At 44.0% G+C, this 20,149-nt stretch overlaps 1 protein-coding gene across 1 annotated transcript in view; it reads left to right on the top strand.

Annotated features, from left to right (window-relative positions):
• LOC126252259 (MAP/microtubule affinity-regulating kinase 3-like) overlaps window positions 1-13,786 on the top strand; it is a 440,781-nt gene extending 426,995 nt beyond the window's left edge. The window contains exons 7-9 of the mRNA XM_049953132.1: window positions 967-1,902; window positions 6,054-6,441; window positions 12,113-13,786. Coding sequence (XP_049809089.1) covers window positions 967-1,902; window positions 6,054-6,441; window positions 12,113-12,541 — 1,753 coding nt within the window. The 3' untranslated portion in view covers window positions 12,542-13,786. The remainder of the gene's footprint in view (window positions 1-966; window positions 1,903-6,053; window positions 6,442-12,112) is intronic.
• Window positions 13,787-20,149: the final 6,363 nt, after the last annotated feature.

The following is a 20,149-nucleotide window of genomic DNA, read 5'->3' as shown; positions in this document are numbered from 1 at the left end:
TGGTTTGGTCATAATCCATGCCGTAGAGTTCCGACAGGCAATGCTCAGCGATTGCCGAGTTACTGTGCTGCTGCAGTTTAGTGTGCCGTTGATGTTCTCGGCATCGGTCCTCAATGGTACGAATGGTCTGTCCTATGTATACACTCCAGGATTGGCAAGGTATCTGATAAACCCCTGAGTTACGTACACCAAGGTTGTCCTTGACACTACCAAGAAGGCTCTTGGTTTTGCTTGGAGGACGGGAGATGGTTTTCACTTGGAGTTTACGTAAAATGGGTCCAATTTTTCCGGATAAGGCCCCACAAAACGGAATAATAGCCAACGCCGTCTCCTCCTGAGGTTCATCCTCAGTTTCCACCGGTGCTGCAGGTGTGGGATGTAGAGCCTTCCGAATTTGCCCTTCCTTGTAACCGTTCCTCTGAAACACGGTCTTGGTTCAAAATGGTTCAAATGGCTCTGAGCACTATGGGACTTAACATCTATGGTCATCAGTCCCCTAGAACTTAGAACTACTTAAACCCAACTAACCTAAGGACATCACACACATCCATGCCCGAGGCAGGATTCGAACCTGCGACCGTAGTGGTCACGCGGTTCCAGACTGAAGTGCCTAGAACCGCACGGCCACACCAGCCGGCGAAACACGGTCTTCAGATGGTCCAATTCTTGCTGGAGACTGTCCCTGTCGGAGATGGTGTGAGCACTGTGTACAAGAGTTTTGAGCACGCCATTCTTTTGTGCCGGGTAGAAATCGGTGTGCGTCTTCTTCCTATACACGCTGTGGTCCAAAGTACCGTTAGCTCGTCTTCTAATCAAAACATCTAGAATCACATAAAGTCAGTCTCTTGAAAATGGCATAAAAGGCCGAAACCTAGGTAGTAATACAATAAACAACAATACAGTCAAATGGCGGTGTCTATAAAAGATTAAAAAAGGTAAACTAATCAAAGCTGATCATTTCCGCAGGGCGCGACCGACGGCGAAGGAGTGCCTGCGCCACAGGTGGTTTACCGGCAGCAAGGTGAAGGTGAAGGCTCGCGCGAAGGACAGCGGCGGACTGCGCAAGTACCTGTCCAAATCGCGGGAGGCGCTGTTCGAGCGCGTGGTGCAGCAGCGCCAGCAGCAGCAGCAGCAGCAGCAGGGCAGCTGCCAGGACCTGCGACGGCGCACGTTGCTGTCGCAGCAGCGGCGGCGCCTCTGCGAGAGCCACGCGTCGCTGCTGGCGCCGGCGGCGGCCTCGCGGGCGCGCGCGCTCGCCGACCAGCCGTGGCCGGCGCCCGCGCTCAGCCGCTCGCGCGAGAAGCTGTACGGGCTGCGCAGCCTGTCGCGCTCCAGCGAGGCGCTGGCGCTACCGCTGCCGCTGCGGCCCGGCTGCCGCTCGCTGCTCGACCTGTGCGGCGCCGCGCTCTCGCGCCAGCCCAGCTCCGCCTCGCTCGACAACTGCGACGACGTCAACAGCAACGTCTGCAGCCGCGCCGCCTCGCCAGCGCCCGCGCCCGTACCGGCGCCCGCCGACCTCACCAACAGCAACGTCTGCAGCCGAGCGGCGTCGCCCGCGCCCGCCGACGTCACCAACAGCAACGTCTACTGCGATGCGCCGTCCGCCGAGGACGATTTCCTGGCGGACGTGCCGACCGCCCCGACACCGGAGCCACCTGCGGTCCGCGGTGAGTGGCGGGACGCCCCCGCAGACCTGGCGTCGCCCGCCCTGCTCAGGAACTGCCTCGGCAGCGCCGTCTCCGCCAGGGCGGCAGTCGAGGCTGTGGCCGCCAACGGCGAAGAGCGCGTCGACGGTAGGGAGAACGGCTACGACAGCAACCCGGTCGAAAGTGAAGACATCCCAGCTGCTGAACAGACGAGGACGCCAGACCCGCAAGTCGAGGACCTCGACAAGGTCCACAGGTCAGAGCAATTTACTATAAAACTTACCTGTTTACACAGGTCTTTCGAAATCATTTAAGTATTTTCTTGAAACGTTAAACTGTCGGAAAGGAGTACATATCCGGGCACCGCTACATACTGCGGAATTAGCCACTAGATGCCACGGGAGGCAGACTTGCCAGCATCAGAGGAGGCAGGGAGTGGCAACTGACCCTTAACATAGACAAATGTAATGCATTGCGAATACATAGAAAGAAGGATCCTTTATTGTATGATTATATGATAGCGGAACACGTTTAGCAGTTACTTCTGTAAAATATCTGGGAGTATGCGTACGGAATGATTTGAAGTGGAATGATCATATAAAATTAATTGTTGGTAAGGCGGGTGCCAGGTTGAGATTCATTGGGAGACTCCTTAGAAAATCTAGTCGATCAACAAATTAGGTGGCTTACAAAACACTCGTTCGACCTATACTTGAGTATTGCTCATCAGTGTGGGATCCGTACCAGGTTGGGTTGACAGAGGAGATAGAGAAGATCCAAAGAAGAGCGGCGCGTTTCGTCACAGGGTTATTTGGTAAGCGTCATAGCGTTACAGAGATGTTTAGCAAACTCAAGTGGCAGACTCTGCAAGAGAGGCGCTCTGCATCGCGGTGTAGCTTGCTGTCCAGGTTTCGAGAGGGTGCGTTTCTGGTGAAACGTCCCCTTTCAATAATAGTACACTACTGTGCTTAACCTGACGCACAATATTTTTAGCGCAACGCAGTCTGACTTTCAATAATCTCTACAAGAGAATGGCCCTGACTAACATTAACCTGTACTTTTCACAAATCACTTACCTCACAAAAATCTTGGTTACTCCCACTACTGCAATACAGCAAGCGCCACTACTGCCAGCTAAATAAAAGATTCAAACTATGGAAGGCACTAACTACTGATAGGGATAGTTAGCAAATGAAAGATATTAATAGAGAACAAACAATGTATTTACCTTGATATCATATATATATATATATATATATATATATATATATATATATATATATATATATATATATATATAGAGCAGTTCATGACAAATTTCAAAACTCCGCCATCTCTCTCCCCACGTCCACCACTGCTGGCGGCTCACCTCCAACTGCCCAACGCTATGCGCTGTTCACAGCCAGCTGCCTAACACTACAATGGCGAGTATTACAACAATGCAAAGCAGCCACAGACTGCACACGGCACAGCCAGTGATTTTCATACTGAGATGGCGTTACCAATAAAAAAAACCTAAACAGCCTACTTACACTGGATGAGGTATCGAATATATTGCTTCCCCCTACTTATACCTCCCGAGGAGATGACGAATGTAAAATTAGAGAGATTCGAGCGCGCACGGAGGGTTTCCGGCAGTCGTTCTTCCCGCGAACCATACGCGACTGGAAAAGGAAAGGGAGGTAATGACAGAGGCTCGTAAGGTGCCCTCCGCCACACACCGTTGGATGGCTTGCGGAGCATAAATGTAGATGTAGATCTACTGATTGGCTGGTTGTTTTGGTGGAAGGCGACTTTGTTGTGATGGTGACAGACATCTCGCCCAACGACTCACTGTGGTGTTATTACTGCCAGATCTCTGTAGACATTCTGCAGGCGCTGCCTATGAATATCTGCGATGCTCTGGTTTTCCACCAAAAGGATCTCAAAGACCCTCTCTGTGTGGGACGCACCTCCGTTAGACACGCCATATTAAAGGCTACATATAGTGCCGCCACCTATCGGAGCTTCATGAAACTGCAGGGGCTGAAGGAATGTTCCACAATGTCCCACAACAAATTTCACAAATTTTCTATCGAAATTGACCGAGAAAAAATGTATTACATTGCTCATTGAATGTACCCTGTATACTGGCGGGTTCGCCTCTTTCGTGTTCTAATCAGCATTACTTAGGGGTGAGCCGGCCGAAGTGGCCGAGCGTTTCTAGGCGCTACAGTCTGGAACCGCGCGGCCGCTACGGTCGCAGGTTAGAATCCTGCCTGGGGCATGGATGTGCGTGATATCCTTAAGTTAGTTAGGTTTAAGTAGTTCTAAGTTCTAGGGGACTGATGACCTCAGATGTTAAGTCCCATAGTGCTCAGAGCCATTTGAACCATTTTTGAACTTAGGTGTGTCTGGATACTTTTAATTAGAGATTGAAGGCAGATGGTGCAACACTGTTTTTGAGCCTTTTAAGTAGATTTTAAATAACCTTTAAATACACCACCATCCTCTGCACCTACAAATTCCACATCCGTCCTATCCTCTGTTATGCCAGCGTTGCCTGGATCTCCAGCCCCCACTCGCTTTGTAAAGGCCCTCCAAATCCTTGAACGCCATGCACTCCACCTTGCCTTCTGTATCCGCCTTCCTTCCCACACACAGCTCCTGTATGAACGCAGCCCCTTCCCCCACCTCCTCCTTTTCCTCCAACATCTCCACATCCTTTACAGTGTCCACAGGCTTGATCCCCCCCACCCCCTGGTTTCCTCCTTCCTCTCCACCCCCCGCCCATTGGCCCATTGCCCCGCCTCTATCGCTGTATCCCTCCCTCTCTCCACCTCCACTCCCTCCATCTCCTTCATCAGGGCAATTTCCAGCGCCTCTCCCTCCCGGATGATGAGCTTGGGCGTGACATATACCCTTCCTTCCAAATATAACCTGGCCATGTTCCCTTCCCTCCCCAGGGCCCCCTTTTCCTCGCCCCTTCTTCTCTCAAAGCGGATTTTCCTCCTCCCCCACTGAGACCCTGGACCCCATCCACGCCTCTCTCCCTCCCATGTCCCTTCCTCCCTGGCCTTCTTCAGCACGCCCCCACCCATCTTCCCCCCTCTCTTCCCCTCCCTTCCTTCTTCCCTTCTCCGTCATCTCCTTGCACCTGGCAGATCCTCCGTTTTGTTCAACATCAGTGTGCCACGTCAGTGTTGTGTTTGGTGCTCTTCTCCTGTGCATCAAGTGGTGTGATTTTAATTGTTCGCTGGCATCTACATCTACATCTACATCTACATGACTACTCTGCAATTCACATTTAAGTGCTTGGCAGAAAATTCATCGAACCACAATCATACTATCTCTCTACCATTCCACTCCCGAACAGCGCGCGGGAAAAACGAACACCTAAACCTTTCTGTTTGGGCTCTGATTTCTCTTATTTTATTTTGATGATCATTCCTACCTATGTAGGTTGGGCTCAACAAGATATTTTCGCATTCGGAAGAGAAAGTTGGTGACTGAAATTTCGTAAATAGATCTCGCTGCGACGAAAAACGTCTTTGCTTTAATGACTTCCATCCCAACTCGCGTATCATATCTGCCACACTCTCTCCCCTATTACGTGATAATACAAAACGAGCTGCACTTTTTTGCACCCTTTCGATGTCCTCCGTCAATCCCACCTGGTAAGGATCCCACACCGAACAGCAATATTCTAACAGAGGACGAACGAGTGTAGTGTAAGCTGTCTCTTTAGTGGACATGTTGCATCTTCTAAGTGTCCTGCCAATGAAACGTAACCTTTGGCTCGCCTTCCCCACAATATTATCTATGTGGTCTTTCCAACTGAAGTTGTTCATAATTTTAACACCCAGGTACTTAGTTGAATTGAGAGCCTTGAGAATTTTACTATTTATCGAGTAATCGAATTCCAACGAATTTCTTTTGGAACTCATGTGGATCATCTCATACTTTTCGTTATTTAGCGTCAACTGCCACCTGCCACAACATACAGCAATCTTTTCTAAATCGCTTTGCAACTGGCCTTGTACTTAGTCTTACTGTTAGTGTTTGTTATGTGCTACGCCATCCGTCGAGACTTTTATGTTCCGGTCATACCGCGCCTTGTGTTCTTTTAACTGTCCCAGTGGGTGGTTTTTTGTCTGCGCAACTTTTTTACGGTTTTTATCTCCATTTTACAGTCGCCGCTTTTTTGTCTATTGCCTTCCATGATGTTCCCTCTTTTTTATATCTATGTTCACCGTGTTTTCTCCTTTGTTATTTTTAAATGTCTTCTATTGTTTTTTCTATGTCATTCGGCTGAAGAGCAGCGCATTGCTGCTGCCAGCAGCTATTGAAATACAATAAAGAAAAAAAAAACTTTTACATGACTCCACAGGCGTCTTGGTGTAACACTTGCCATTGAACAAAATGCAGGTTGAAGAAGAGCGGCGACGACGAGATGAATACGTCCTATTCGAGCGGTTCGGATGGCGAGGACGGCGGTGCCGGCAGCTCCAGCAGCGGAGGCGGCGGAGGAGGCAGCAGTTCGCAAGACGACGGCTTCGACGAGGCCGAGGAGGACGAGGAGGAAGGGCAGGAGAGCGAGGGCGCGTCGCAGGAGCCGCGCTTCACTGTGGCACAGCTGGTGTCGGCCTTCACGCGGCACGAGCGAGCCGTCGCGGGCGCCGCGCCCGCTCCGGAGGCCGGCCGCTTCCCCACGGGGCCCAACGCCCTGCGCCTCTTCATCCCGGGCATCAGCATCCGCCGCGACCGTGAACGCGACCGCGACAGGCAGCGCCAGCGCCGCCGCCACGGACGACAAGTGAGTCAAACACGCACCCTCTCCCCACCCTCACCCCCTCCACCCCCCACGCATCCCTACTCTAACTGCGCCAGGAAAAGTCTCAGCAGCTTATGCTGCACCAAGGGTTGTACCATAGACGTCTGAAAAACCGTGGGCCTGGTCAGATGGGTCCCAGTGTCAGTTGTTAAGAGCTGATGTTAGCGTTCGAATGTGGGGCAGACGCTATGAAGCCATGGACCCAAGTTGTCAATAAGGCACTGTGCAAGCTGGCAGTGGCTCCATAATGGTGGTGGCTGTCTTTACATGAAACGGACCGGTCTTCTCTGCTTGTCTGTTAGCACTGACAACATTACGCAAACGCCGCTGCTCTCGGTCGTTACGTGAAGGCCGTCGGCCACGGCATTGCCCGTGGTGAGAGGTAATGCCTGAAATGTGGTATACTGGACACACCCTTGACACTATGGACCTCGTAATATTGAATTTCATAACTATTTCGCAAATAGAATGTCCCTCATATCATGTCGGACCTCTTTTTGCCCTGGTACTGCGGAAACTCGACGCAACACAGACTCAACAAGTAGTTGGAAGTCCCCTGGGAATACTGAGCCATGCTGGCTCTGTAGGCGTACATAATTGCGAAAGTGTTTCCGGTGCAAGATTTTGTGCACCAACTGACCTCCGACGGCGTCCCACAAATGCTCGATGGGACTCATGTCGGAGGATCTGGGTGGCCAAACTATTCTCTCGAATTTTCCAGAATGTTCTTCAAACCAGTTGCAAACAATTGTAGCCCAGTGACATGGCGCATCATCATAAAAATTCCATCGCTTTGTGGGAAGAATGGCTGCAGATGGTCTCCAAGTAGCCCAACATAATCATTTACAATCAATGATCAGTTCAGCTGGACCAGAGGACCCGGTCCGTTTCGTGTAAAGACTGCCACCACCATTATGCAGCCACCACCAGCTTGCACATTGCCTTATTGACAACTTCGGTCCATGGCTTCGTAGCGTCTGCACCATACTCGAACCCTAACATCAGCTCTTAACAACTGAAACTGGGTCCCATCTGACCAGGCCCACGGTTTTTCAGACGTCTATGGTACAACCTATATCATCACAAGTTCAGGAGAGGTTCTGCAAACAATGTCATGCTGTTAGCAAAAGCACCCACATCGGTCGTCCGTTGCCGTATCCCATTAACGCCAAATTTGGCCGCACTTTCCTAAAGGATACGTTCGTTGTATGTTCCACATTGATTTCTGCTATTATTTCACACAGTGTTGCTTGTCTGTTACCACTGACAACACTACGCAAACGCCGCTGCTCTCGGTCGTTAAGTGAAGGCCGCCGGCCATGGCATTGCCCGTGGTGAGAGATAATGCCTGAAATGTGGTATACTGGACGCACCCTTGACACTATGGAGCTCGGAATATCAAATTCCATAACTATTTCCCAAATGGAATGTCCCTTGCATCTAGCGCTATCTATCATTCCGCGTTCGAAGTCTGTTAATTTCTGTCATACAGTCATAATCACGTCGGAAACCTTTTCACATAAATTAGCTGAGAGCAATGCATTGCCCTTTTATACCTTCTGTACACGATACTACGGCCATCTGTACATGTGCATATCGCTACCCCATGACTTTCCTGACCCCATTGTATTTGTTCAGAGCATTCTGAACGAGGGCTCCGTAGTACTGGATCGGCAGAAATCGGTCGACTTCGTCCCGCAATTGTTTTTGTCTGGACACTGCCAACATTCACAAGCTATCAATTCAGTATCTGAAGAAGAGCCCGTGGAAGATAATTAGGCCTCTGCACAGATATGTATTATCGTTCCCAGTGCTGGCCGAGTCCACGCCTCTGTTCCAAAGGGTTGCTGTCGCCAAATGGCTGTGCACTCCATCTATTATGAACGAAACTTTCTCCGCCTACTTCTGTGTGGCTGGTGGCAGATTCGCTTCACTGTGGGAATGGAGGCGTGAGCATACCATCTGCTCTCCGATCTTCCCAAACAATTTTAAGTAAACTGTTCAGTAAAAATTTGATCCTCCAGCATCTCATACCCTCATTTATGAGCGTCATGATGCACTGTCTGTTATTTCGTTAACAGTTATAGTCATTGAGGTATTTCGACATTAAGTAAGCTAATGTTCTAAATTTTAATATTTTTCTATGAAAAACAGCAGTGGCTATGAGTTTGCATTTGGTGAGTATTAGGTCATAGATTGCTGCATACGACATGTAATTAACATATTCATTTTTCCTTTAAATGTGAGACAAAATCTATGGCTACTCCAGTTTCCAGAAAAAAGATTGTATGCAAAATCTATGCCTATCTCCAACCTTCAGAAAACAGGTTGTATGTAGAGCATTCACTTTCATTCATATGCACAAAGAGTAGCGTGAAAGTGAAATATTCATAACATCCTTCATGTCTCTCAAACTGTTCGAGATACCGAAACACGTTTTTGCAGATGACAGTATCCGAAGCCCAGGCTATTTTGGCATACAGTTAAAATGTGAAAGTTTCTCTTCTACTTTAATATACGAGTACCTAAAGATTTTTCAATGACATATCGTAATTTCCTGAGAAACCTTAATCTCGGCGTCCACCCCGTTCCGTTCAATTGGTGGCCTGTGTGAATGCCACCATTTGAAATTCATTGTGGAAAGTTTAGACGTTCCGTTCAAGAGTGATTTAACCTTCAATATTATCAGTTATTTACTTGAGAAAATAAAGACAAACATGAAAAATATTTAGAGGGGAGAATATCAGACCATCTGTGTGGCTGGATTGAAGAGCTTTTAGCAAACAGAACACAGCATGTTGTTCTCAATGGAGAGACGTCTACAGACGTTAAAGTAACCTCTGGCGTGCCACAGGGGAGTGTTATGGGGCCATTGCTTTTCACAATATATATAAATGACCTAGTAGAGAGTGTCGCAAGTTCCATGTGGCTTTTCGCGGATGATGCTATAGTATACAGAGAAGTTGCAGCATTAGAAAATTGCAGCGAAATGCAGGAAGATCTGCAGCGGATAGGCACTTGGTGCAAGGAATGACAACTGACCCTTAACATAGACAAATGCAATGTATTGCGAATACATAGAAAGAAGGATCATTTATTGTATGATTATATGATAGCGGAACAAACACTGGTAGCAGTTACTTCTGTAAAATATCTGGGAGTATGCGTACGGAACGATTTGAAGTGGAATGATCATATAAAATTCATTGTTGGTAAGGCGGGTGCCAGGTTGAGATTCATTGGGAGACTCCTTAGAAAATGTAGTCCATCAACAAATTAGGTGGCTTACAAAACACTCGTTCGACCTATACTTGAGTATTGCTCATCAGTGTGGGATCCGTACCAGGTCGGGTTGACAGAGGAGATAGAGAAGATCCAAAGAAGAGCGGCGCGTTTCGCCACAGGGTTATTTGGTAAGCGTCATAGCGTTACGGAGATGTTTAGCAAACTCAAGTGGCAGACTCTGCAAGAGAGGCGCTCTGCATCGCGGTGAAGCTTGCTGTCCAGTTTTCGAGAGGGTGCGATTCTGGATGAGGTATCGAATATATTGCTTCCCCCTACTTATACGTCCCGAGGAGATGATGAATGTAAAATTAGAGAGATTCGAGCGCGCACGGAGGCTTTCCGGCAGTCGTTCTTCCCGCGAACCATACGCGACTGGAACAGGAAAGGGAGGTAATGACAGTGGCACGTAAAGTGCCCTCCGCCACACACCGTTGGGTGGCTTGCGGAGTATAACTCTAGATGTAGGTGTAGAACATACCGCCTGTTTAATTTATTCTTTGGTCCCTATTTTCTTTCTACGTGCTAAATAGCATCCGAAACTATTCAATATACGTTTCGCTTCTCTATTATGAAACAGCAAACGAGATCCATCATTCTCGGAACCCAACCGCAGTTTCAGGTCGCCTATCTGGCAACTTCCAGGGGCATCAAAAATTTGATTTTAGGAATTTCATATGCTTATTGATAGAATTTAAAAATTTAAATTGCTATCACTACCTACTCATTAACAGGTATAATCTTATGTTAAAGGTTTAAGACAATAAAACAAGTATTACAGTTAGAAAATGTGTATACGTATAGCCTGAGGCAGAGAGTGCGTAAATCCAATATCTGAGAAAGAGAGCACTTAGCGACTTACAACAACTTTATGCATAAAAAAGTTTGTCGTTTACTACAGTTTCGTTGTGCATCCAGTAGTACTTCACCATCTGGCATGATTTTTTTAATTTATTTATGTATGTCTGCTGCTGAGGATATTCAGCCGCCAAATAATTGTTAAAATACATGGTGAAACCTTCAGCTGTCATTTATTTTGCACAATTCGCTACTAATTTCAGTTAATGACCATTATAAAGCTTAGCCTAAAAATAAATCAAACGATTAGAGATTTACAGGGAAGGTTAAGCAAAATTTCACTTATTGGCATAAATGGCAGGAATTTTATACCATAATTTAAACAAAAGTAATTTGCTCTTTTAAGTCCCCTACAGTACGTAAGTAATTTTTCATAGTAATAACAGTGTACGATAATTTTCCTCAAGAAGCAAGCCCACGTTGACAGCTAGTAACACACTGACAGATGTAAGTAGGCCCAACAGTCAAGGGTACAGTCAAAGACAATGCCTTGACACAGATAAAACTATAGTACACGCTAGCAATTGCAGTATCAATTTACTAAGAGCCACATTATAATTTTTTGTTCCAAGTAAACACTGTACTTCTTTACTACTAACTGTACTCCAGCACATTTTGTTGGCAATATCCACATGTACCATTGAATGCACATGCAAAATTATATTACTGTACTGCACACAGTTCAGGAGAAGAGAGGAAGTTTAGGGTTTAACGTCCCTAGTTCAGGGGCTATGACGTCATGAACATTGCGTTGAGTGAAAAACTGGTTTTTGCTTGAAACAGTGCGCAAATTAACCAGACTACACTCATCCAGTCTTTGATAATAATGAGAGCACTTCGCAGTTCCATCGAACTTTAAAATTAATTCCAAACCTTTTCTAAACTTTTTCTCGCGTAAATGTTTAACGTCAACATTAATTCATTTTTAATTTAACATTAATTCATTTGTAAAGTGATCTGTCGTTTGAAGATGTTGTATACATGGGAGTTTGAGGCTTTAAGGAATCAGGCATTTATTGATATAGTTTATATACAAGTAGCTTTTTAGTCTCCATTTGCCTTTCCCAGGGTCAGAGTTTGATCTTGACTGTCTTTATTTTTTCGTGAATGTTTTACTATTTAATGGCAAACTAAACATTTTGCGTAAACATTATAATTGATAAAAAGACACATCTCCATCCATGTAGCATTAACAACAGTTCCTATTTGAGCAACTCACTTTGTTTTTCCGCTCAGAACTACAATCAAACATGAAGTTTTATTTGATCATGGTACCAAACGGTGCTATAACATTTAACGTGTTGCCCTCAAGGCATAACTATCTGACAAAGCTAGTATCTGCGAAACCAGTAATAACAAACTGAACTGTTTGCAACCTGTCGCTGTTTCACCTGAATATTAATTACAACGGTCACTGTGCCCCAGCAGGCGATGCCTTCGTTTGCTGCAATGATGAAATTTTAAATTAAGTAGAATCTGACATGTCTTACGAATTTAAAATTTCTATTTGCAGGAGCAGAACGAGAAAACCACGTCACCTGAAGAGCAACAGTCATCTATTGTTTCCAAGACAGGTGATCAGACCTTGATAACTGTGCCAGCAGATTATGATCGTCTTCAGTCAAACAGTGGAGTATCTGATCAGGAAGTCAGCAAGAAATCAGCTGGTGGAGTCTCCAGGAATGGAGACAGCTTAGAAAGAACATCAGCTTTCTGTCTAGACCATGATACAAACAACAACACAAATAACAAGTGTAACAGCAACACCAATGGTACCCGCAGTTCTTCGTGGGAGCGTATCTGTACAGGCTCTTACACTCGTGCCATGGACAAGTTTCGACCAACGAGGAAATCTCTTACAGCAATTTCAGAACCTCCAGTTCAAATTACAGAAAAAGTACGTCGCAAATCAACTCCAGCCATTAAAAACGTCTATTTGTAATTGGTATCTTTTCCCCACTTGTAGTCAGCATAAACAATTACATAATTGTATCCTTTGTTCGACTTTTGCTGTTACATGAGAAAATAATAATTAGTTTTAACCTTTTTGTGACTTGACCTCAGTTTCCTTGAAAGATCTAAATAGAATTTTTTTTTCTGGAACAGCTACATATGTAGACAAATTTCGCATTACTTCAAACAAATTTCTCTGTTTAAGGATCATGGGATGCACATGTTGCTATGTCACATATTGTGGCCATATATTTACATGAGAAAATAATAATTAGTTTTAACCTTTTTGTGACTTGACCTCAGTTTCCTTGAAAGATCTAAATAGAATTTTTTTTCTGGAACAGCTACATATGTAGACAAATTTCGCATTACTTCAAACAAATTTCTCTGTTTAAGGATCATGGGATGCACATGTTGCTATGTCACATATTGTGGCCATATATTTACATGAGAAAATAATAATTAGTTTTAACCTTTTTGTGACTTGACCTCAGTTGCCTTGAAAGATCTAAATAGATTTTTTTTTTCTGGAACAGCTACATATGTAGACAAATTTCGCATTACTTCAAATAAATTTATTTAAGGATCATGGGATGCACATGTTGCTATGCCACATATTGAATTTTTGGCGGTTTACCGTCCACAAAAGAAGTTTAGTTTAAGAATACAACAATGAAATTTAAATTTTGTGTGCAAATTTATTATCTGTGACATCTAACTGAGCAATTTATGTAATTTTATATTCGTTAAACCAGAGCTAGTCATATACTCAGATGTCTAACTTGAAATGAAGGATAGTACAGACGTGAAAGCTAATGGCTTGACTGTTCAGAAGAACATCAGAGCGAGTGGTTACTGTTTGTATCCTTTTCAGTTGTGGGACTATACAATAAACAACAAAGTTGTTACTCATTTCTAGGATTTTCCCAGTGTGATTGACAGAAGCTAGATTCCTGGATGCAACAATCTTGGTGATTCCATTACCAATCTTATTGGACATCCATAACTGTACCTAGAGTTGTTAGTATTAGTTTACCCCCGGAATTAGCAGTTAAGGAATATTCTCTGTCCTTTTATTCCTCATTTCTTTTTTGTTGAATAAGGTAATGTATCTAGTATTTTAGCAATGCACACTTTAAAATGAAGCCGTCATATACAAACATTATCATGTAACATATTAAGAAACATAATGGTTCATTTTTGTATGTAGAATAAATATATAAGTTCGATTAAAGTATTTGTTGTTTATTTTTTGGTCTACAATAATAAGCCTTTATAATTTCCTAACATTGAAGCATTACATTAATTTCATATACAAACAATTAAACATCAACTTTAAAATAAAACAATAGCATCTTGTTTCCACTCAAGAGAATGACATGAACCTTAAATCATTTTGTATCTGAAAATTATACTACATTATCTCCTCTCTCTCTCTCTCTCTCTCTCTCTCTCTCTCTCTCTCTCTCTCTCTCCCCATTCATGACATCGTTATACCTGCTGAATTGATTAGCATTATGGATGGCACCAATGTTTTGAAAAAGCAGTATATTTCAATATTATGAATGCAATATCTATCCAGATACCAAATCAAATACGAAATCATTAACTTACTGCCTACAAAATATGAGTATCCAGAAGGGCACAGAAGCACACATTTAAAAAGTCGGTTGAATTTCTAGTTTTCAGAACTTTTAAAAAGTTTTATAATCAGAAGCAAGAGAAAGAAAAGTCATTCCTATTTCTGGACAGAGTACAGACAAAAGACAGCAAAGGAATTAAAATTGCGGATAAATTCTAGTGTCCAATACCACCCGTCGGCTTTGACGAATGACATCATACGTACGGCAAAGATGCTGCAATGGACAATCTATGAATGTAACGGATCATACTCTTAAACAAACGAACGTAGCATGCCATAAAATAATACATTTAACGCGATTATTATTTACGCGCGAATTTCATTTAAACGAGTTGAAGATGACTGCAATAAATAAGAACACGAGAGTAATTACGAGTGCATATATTGTATTTTCCACATGTACTGCAAAAACGATCTCTATAATAAACGCTCGAATAGTTGGAATCGGTAACTAGAAGCAACCTGTGTAGGAGGTCATTTCTAGTTACCGAATCCAATATTAATGTTTGTTGCACAAAAATCTTGTAACATATCAGAAACGTACCTAAAAAGTGATCTTGTTAGTGAACTACAGAATTCGACGAGACTTTCAAAAAATGAAAATCTTTACACACATTACTGTACACGGAAAGAAATAAAACGCAAAAATGACCAAACCGTGCAACTGATAACTATACTACACGAAGGTCACACCAGCTGCAGTAAAATTGATACACCAGGAGTGACAGTAAATGTAAGAGAAGTGCAGCAGAAACATAGAAAAAAAAGTGGCTACATAAAAAGAAACTTACCGCAAATGAACTTCCAAAGCAGACAAAAATCGAGGCTGACAAGAACGAAATAAGGACGTAACAAGAAATAATAATGTTAGAAGGTGAAACTGTAACGAAAGAAGCAAAATCCAGAATAACTAATTAAAAAAATTATAGCAAACACAAACTGCCAGGCACGAACGAGGTACCACCCAAATCAGTTCTTCCCTACTACCCGCCCTCAATCAGACACAAAATTTTAAAATAGTAAAAAAAATGAAACCACGAGTCAGTAACATAAACCATCCGGGAAAGACACAGCAATACCCCTCGGCCCACCATTGTAAACAGAAAATATTAAAACGACAGAAAAACCTCCTTTCAGAGAAACCAAAAATGTAGCTCTGGCACAATACAGTAACATAAAAAGACGCATCCATAACGAACAGCGTCAAAAATCAAGACCTTATAAATCACGACTACTTATAAATCACGACTACTTTCATTAACAAAAGATGCCGCAAACAAATTACGAGATGAAAACAAAACAACCTACATCGTATTTTAATATACGCGCGTAACGAGGAAATCCAGAGAAATTATTTAATGTTCATCGACAGCAATCTGCGACACAAACAAAATAACATCATACATTACGTCATTGGTCAAAGCCGACTGGTGGTATCGGACACTAGAATTGACCCAAAATTGCTACCAAGTGCAGTCATGTATCTTGTTTCTTCTGATCAATGGCAAAAGCCTTTGAGAGCAAACAAATATTATAATGGATACGGTAACGCAACCATCTACAGCTGTGGCAACTTTACCTACGTGGTTGTGAAGGTGTGTACATACAGCAGACTAAGAGTAGTAGCTCAAGAACTACTTAAGTCTTTGTACTGTTAATTATGGCTGTGCACCACACGTCTGTCAGCAATAGGTGATTGGCTGCTTTGCCTCATTTTAGTTTACTGTATCGATCCTAGAATTTCTGTTCTTGTAATATTACCGCAGATACATGATTACGACCTGTCTTCGAGAGTATATGATATGTGTAATACTGTAATGCGAAGCTGCCACAATAATCATTTCTAAATTTAATGGTATGGAATTGGAGAGGTCTTACATAAGCATCAGCAACACTACATCTGCTTATGCTACATTTTTTAACATAAAAGACGAGCCCCCATCAGTAGACTCTAAAATCCACAAATCCTGTCGAAATAATTTGCTTTTTCCAGAGCTGCAGGTATAATCAACATACAAAAACAAATGTCTGACGTGATGTGGAACGACACAAAAACAAACAATCTTTGTTTATCATCATTCAGCACAAAAAAAATCCGCTCCACTTCAGCATGGCGTATCAGTGTTGCTACCATACCATTTGTTAGCACAGAATCATCTTAAACTGTTATTTCCGTCACTCTGCTTGTAACTCACTGAAAACTCATCAGAACTGCCAACTTTCATCTGAGGTGATAGTGGTTTGTGACATTCATATGACGTCAGCCATGCCCTACGTCAGAAATACGAAGTGTCTTACGACTCAAATTACTATTTGTACAATTTCGAATGACCGTGAGGTCTAGTTTTCTGGTTGATTGAGAGGCTGAAAATAAAATTTGGTGACCCTCACACACTGACAGTTCTGCTTGCATGCAAATCATGTGTATAATACACTACCTGACAAAAAAATTGAAACACCCAGAAGAGGAGGAGGAAACTAGATGAAACTTCACCCATTCGGAATATATGTTACGTTATTTAAGTGATTACGAAGTCAAGACAAATTTAGAAACATATCGGCAGCATGAGTCCACTTATCAATATGACAGAGAGCCTGGATCCTTGCAGAGATGCGGCTGGAAAGAGTGTCTTAAAGCAGTTCTATCCTCTTCTGGAGCAATCTGTCCCACTTCTTTTGTAACTGTTCCTTAATATCTTGGATACTAGCAATGGTACGGCGTTGACGATCGACCTGGTCCCACAAATGTTCTGCCAGGGAGAAACCTAGGGATCTTTCGGCTGCGTGAATGACTCAAAATCACGCAAACAGGTCACAGAGACACCTACCATGAATGTACGCACATTGTCCCACTGAAAAATGGCACCACTATACTTTCACATGAGAGGAAACACGTAAGGGCTCAGCATGCACGTGATAAACCATTGTACCATCGCATTTTCTCAATCTCTACCAGTCGTGACATGAAGTCATACCCGGTGGCTCTCTATGCCATGACACCAGGAGTAAAACCGCTGTGCCTCACTAAAAAACCGGCAGAACTGGATCTCTCTCCTGGTTGCCGCCATACTCATCCGGAGTACTGCAGAACCGCGTTTCACCGTTGAACACAATGTGAAGCCGTTCATCAGCAGTCCGTGCTTCACAATCGTGGTGCCACTCCAAATGCAGCCGTTTGTGTTGCAGTGTTAATGGCGACAGTCTACATATGGGACGATACTTCCCTAGTCCGACTACTACTAGACTCTGACCAATGAAATGATATGATGAAAACGGTTGCAGGGAGTTCATTACTTGTTACCGAACAGCAGGCAAAGATGTTAAGGTGTTAAGATGTACTTGCTGTACAGTACAGCATTTCTCCTTTGTGGTGGTCGGACGTGGTCGAGCGGAACGCTGATGGCGAGTATTTCCGCATTCACGTTCCTATGGAGTCCAGCTTAACGTCGCATCCGCATGCTCCACAAATTAGGACGTTGCGCGATTCTACTAGCCATCCAAATGGAGACCTAAAATGAAGTCCATATTAAACTCTTCCATGCGCTAATAACGCCGTCTCGCACGAGCACACGACATTTCAGTGTTCTTGACAGCGATCACTCGACAGCTGACGCTATTCACGCCCCTTATACACTGAAGCGCGAAAGAAACTGGTATGGTCATGCGTGTTCAAATCAGTGTGCGATTTGCAGGGGGGGATGGGGGGGATTTCCCCCCCCCCCTCTGCCTCAGACCATCCCCTCCTCTGGCTTTAGTTTATGCATCCCAACCTGGGATGTTTATTTCCCACGCACTGGAGTAAAACTTTACATATAATTTAAATTTGTGGAGCCGAACACTGAAAGTTTTTAATACAGTCTTACTATTAATACTATTAATATGTTTGCTTATTAATTTTGAAAAAGTGTTATGTAGTAGTTACGCATTTCAAAACATTTAGAACCAAATCATCATTCTCATGTTGCTTTCGTCTAAGGTGCGTCGTAATCCGTTTACTTGCTAGCTTGCGAGGGAAGTTGTGTGGCAGTCATACCGCAGCAGTCGTACCGCAGAGTTGCGTGAGCTGGTGGCTGAAAGTCCCACCCACAGGGCGGTGACCGGCCCGGTACCTGTGCGAACATTTACCGTTAGACCACCTTTTGGCAACGGTATGGCACGGACTAACGCGCCTGGGACGAAAGCACACATTACTAAATAACGCACCATCGTCTGCTTCTAATTCCTAGGATACTATTTCGTGGACCTTCTTTAAATACTCTTCTCTTCCACCATCGTTTTATTTTCCTTTGGTTTTCCATTTCCGTTGTTAGCTGCACGTGCAAGTACCAAGTAGGCCGCCGCTGCGATACTTTATCATCCTTTATACTGCAAGACCGACACACGTGTGGCACAAATTCTGTTGCTTTGGTATAAATTAACCTGCCGCATGCAACATACGCCACCAGATGTTGCCTGTTGTAGCATGCTACAAGACGACGCACGCCACATTTCCGTAGCATGCCACAATGTTGCAAGACGTCGCCCCAGCGTAAACGAGGCTTTAGAGCTAGGTCTGTATTTTATCGTGGATGTGATGTGTTGCGTACGAAACTAAAACCTGCAATCAGATCCAAACGTCGTAGAAAACTGTGAAGAGGTGTCATCCTGCAGCAAGATATCGCTCGCCCACATTCTGCCAAACAGACAGCCGACGCAATAAAGGAGTTGAGATTCGAGGTGCTGGAACATCCACCATACAGTACAGACCTGGCTCCAAGTGATTTTCACATGTTTGGACCCTTAACGGAAGCACTACAGGGAAGAAGATTAGAAAGTGATGAAGACGTCATTGCTACGGTGCAAAATTGGTTACAGATGCAACCGAAAAACGTATTTTATGATGAAAAAAAAACTCATAAAACGTCGGGAAAACTGCATTGAAGTCTAGGGAGGTTACATAGAAAAATAACGCATGTTTCAGTTTTCTATCATCAGAATAAGTACAGCATTTCACAAATGTGCTTTACTTTTTGAATTCCCATCGTATACCTGTATGTAGATGATTTTGTAAATAAACTTTACCAATAATGTACTTTTAAAGATATAACAAGGGATAGCTTTTCTGATAGTGCATACGCGTGAATAGTGAGATTCGGCATTAACATCTATTTATAAATAAATGTTTAACCATGGGTAACGCCACGGTCCAAGCTAGTAACATACGTAATTATACTAACCCCCTAAGACATCCCCCCCCCCCCACTGGTAAAAGCACAAATCGCACACTGGTTCAAATACAGAGATATGTAAACAGGCAGAATACGGCGCTGTGGTCGGCAACGCCTACATAAGACAACAAGTGTCTGGTGCAGTTGTTAGATAGGTTACTGCTGCTACAGTGGCAGATTATCAAGATTTAAGTAGTTGGAAAGTGGTGTTTTAGTCGGCGCACGAGCGATGGGTCACAGCATCACCAAGGTAGCGATGAAGTGGAGATTTTCCCGTTCGACAATTTCACGAGTGTACCGTATCAGGATACGGTAAAACATCAAATCTCCCACATCGCTGCTGCCGGGAAAAGATCCTGGAAGAACGGGACCAACGACGACTGAAGAGAATCATTCAACGTGACAAATGTACATCCCTTCCGCATATTGCTGCAGATTTCTATGCTAGGCCATTAACAAGCATCAGCGTGCAAACTATTCAACGAAACATCATCGATAAGGGCTTTAGGAGCCAAAGGCCCAGTCCTGTACCCTTGATGACTGCATGACACAGAGCTTTACACTTCACCTGGGCCCGCCAACACCGACATTGGACTTTTGACGACTGGAAACATGTTGCCTGGTTGAACGACCCTCGTTTCAAATTGTATCGAGCGGATGAACGTGTACGGGTGTGGAGACAACCTCATGAATTCATGGACGCGGCATGTCAGCAGGGGACTGTTCAAGCTGGTGGAAGCTCTGCAAT

Source organism: Schistocerca nitens, chromosome 4, assembly GCF_023898315.1.
Source record: "Schistocerca nitens isolate TAMUIC-IGC-003100 chromosome 4, iqSchNite1.1, whole genome shotgun sequence".
In the NCBI taxonomy this organism is placed as follows: Eukaryota; Metazoa; Arthropoda; class Insecta; order Orthoptera; family Acrididae; genus Schistocerca; species Schistocerca nitens.
Note: the sequence above shows the minus strand (reverse complement) of the source record. Positions and strands in the feature narration are given on the sequence as shown.